General features: G+C 43.3%; 1 protein-coding gene across 1 annotated transcript in view; it reads left to right on the forward strand.

Moving 5' to 3' along the window:
* The window catches only part of LOC105449124, a 9,851-nt gene extending 8,238 nt beyond the window's left edge, over positions 1 to 1,613 (forward strand). Inside the window, exons 2-5 of the mRNA XM_011688125.1 lie at positions 331 to 516; positions 598 to 748; positions 1,073 to 1,453; positions 1,569 to 1,613. Of these exons, the coding sequence (XP_011686427.1) occupies positions 331 to 516; positions 598 to 748; positions 1,073 to 1,453; positions 1,569 to 1,613 (763 nt within the window). The remainder of the gene's footprint in view (positions 1 to 330; positions 517 to 597; positions 749 to 1,072; positions 1,454 to 1,568) is intronic.
* The last annotated feature ends 446 nt before the right edge of the window (positions 1,614 to 2,059 follow it).

The raw sequence follows: 2,059 nt of genomic DNA on the forward strand, positions 1-2,059 counted from the left end.
ATTTCGGACTTTGCATTGCAATATCTCCGCTCGTAGAGCACGTACAGAAAAAATAAAGACACTTTCATTATACAAATCGAACCCAAGCTATCGATTAATCCTAATTAGAACTTAATCGGTTCGACCGTTATTGAGATCTCAAAATATCGGGTGCTCGCAACGCGACGGCTCGCGTTAAGAGACCCGGCATGGCTTGACATATATGACATATCATTTTTATATACATACATATATTTTATATTATATTTTATTTATATTTACAGTTTTTTAAACACTTGACACCAAGCCACTACCGTGTCTCCTGATAGACAAATATTGCAACTATTGCAGAAAGGCAGGACACCTCAGGAAGGAGTGGTGGACTTTAAAAGGGCGAGAACAAACAAGCCAACCGAGAAGGAAAGAATTCGAAAAGAAAAATAAAGTGCACGTAACCACGAAGGCGGGTACCGATAAAAACCATGACCAAGCGTTTAGTAGCAGCGAAGATGACGACATGAAGGAGCGCAAGGACAAGTCGATCTGCACGCGAGCATAAAATAACGCAGGTCACCGGGAAGAATAACAGATACGGATTACACATAACTTTGCCAATAGAGGAAGCCGAAAAAGGCGAGATGCATTTGCTACTGGATACAGGAGCAACATTGACCTTGAAATAGAAAGTCTAAAGGACGAAGTAATGATCCGAGATGATCATATGATTCTAAAGGGAGTCACAGGCCATCAAGTGTATACAATCGGAAAGGTTCGAGCGACGGTACGACTCGGAGATCAAATAATTAAGCATACCATGTACGTAATACGGGATGATTTCTCGACTAAGTAAATTACTCTTGAAAGAACGAAGAAAAGCTTTTATAACATAAAGATAAATAGCGTGCGAGAGATGTGAGGTGTATACACGAGTGAGTGTACGTGATTGTATGTGCTACGCTGAAAATGGAGCCTTGCGAACGACTTCGAAAATTTTTCATAAGAGAGTCACGACTTATAACGTTCGTTCAACCATATAGTGTACGGTTTGAGCGATTAAATCAACGACGACCCGCCTGTAAAATCGATATCAAAGATCGACATCGTGCCTGCGCTGAGAACTCGATTTGCGGAAGACGCGGGCGATTTTCCAACTCAAGGAAACAACGCGCCACCTCCCCGTGAAAATGATAGAATAATTCCCGTTATTGAATTGTCGTCCGATGATGATGAGGAGAATAATGTCAGCAGTGCAGTAGCATTAGTTCACAGGGCAACTGACAACGATGACGACGACGACGACGATGACGACAACGATATGAATCGAGCACCGCATATGTTCTTGGATTTGGCCTTATACTCGCCCGTACGCGAGAATGCGGACAAGGTAGAGATGCACGTAGGAGATGTGAGAGAGGAAAAGCGAAACGACAACAATGTAATACGAGTAGAAATAGAAACTGGAGAGGGGGAAGAAGTGAGGGAATAAGAGGAAGAACGAAATGAAAAGGATGCGACAGAGGAAGATCAAGAAGAGCAGGAAGAGCGAGATGTACAAGACCCGACCTAATTATGCGGATCTTCTGCAGTAGCAGCAGCAACAGCAGCAGCAGCAGCAGCAACAGCAACATCTGTAGTCGCAGCCATATTAGAAACCCTCAATTAAAGTCAAGCCACAGTATAAGAAATATCAGTAGCGGCACTCTCATCGGTCCTTTTGATGTTGGTGTCTGAAATCACGTGACATGTAACCATGTTGTTGATAGTAGCAGCACGCCTGAGTCACCCGGTAGCAGCCACGAGTACGACGCCCAACGCGTAACCTGAGACGGCACCGACCTACTGCAACGACTCAACTACAGGCACCACTACGAAAGAATTATTAGCAATAGTGTGGGCAGTAAAACATTATTGTTCCTACTTATACAGAATAAAATTCAAAATTGTGACAGATCATCGATCTTTAGTATAGCTATTTACCGTGACCGATCCAGGATCACGACTGATTAGGTGGCGATTGAAACTGAGAAGAATACGATTACGAAATCGTACACAAAGCCGGAAAAGGTAACACAAACGCGGA

Source organism: Wasmannia auropunctata, unplaced genomic scaffold, assembly GCF_000956235.1.
Source record: "Wasmannia auropunctata unplaced genomic scaffold, wasmannia.A_1.0 LD336078.1, whole genome shotgun sequence".
Classification (NCBI taxonomy): Eukaryota; Metazoa; Arthropoda; class Insecta; order Hymenoptera; family Formicidae; genus Wasmannia; species Wasmannia auropunctata.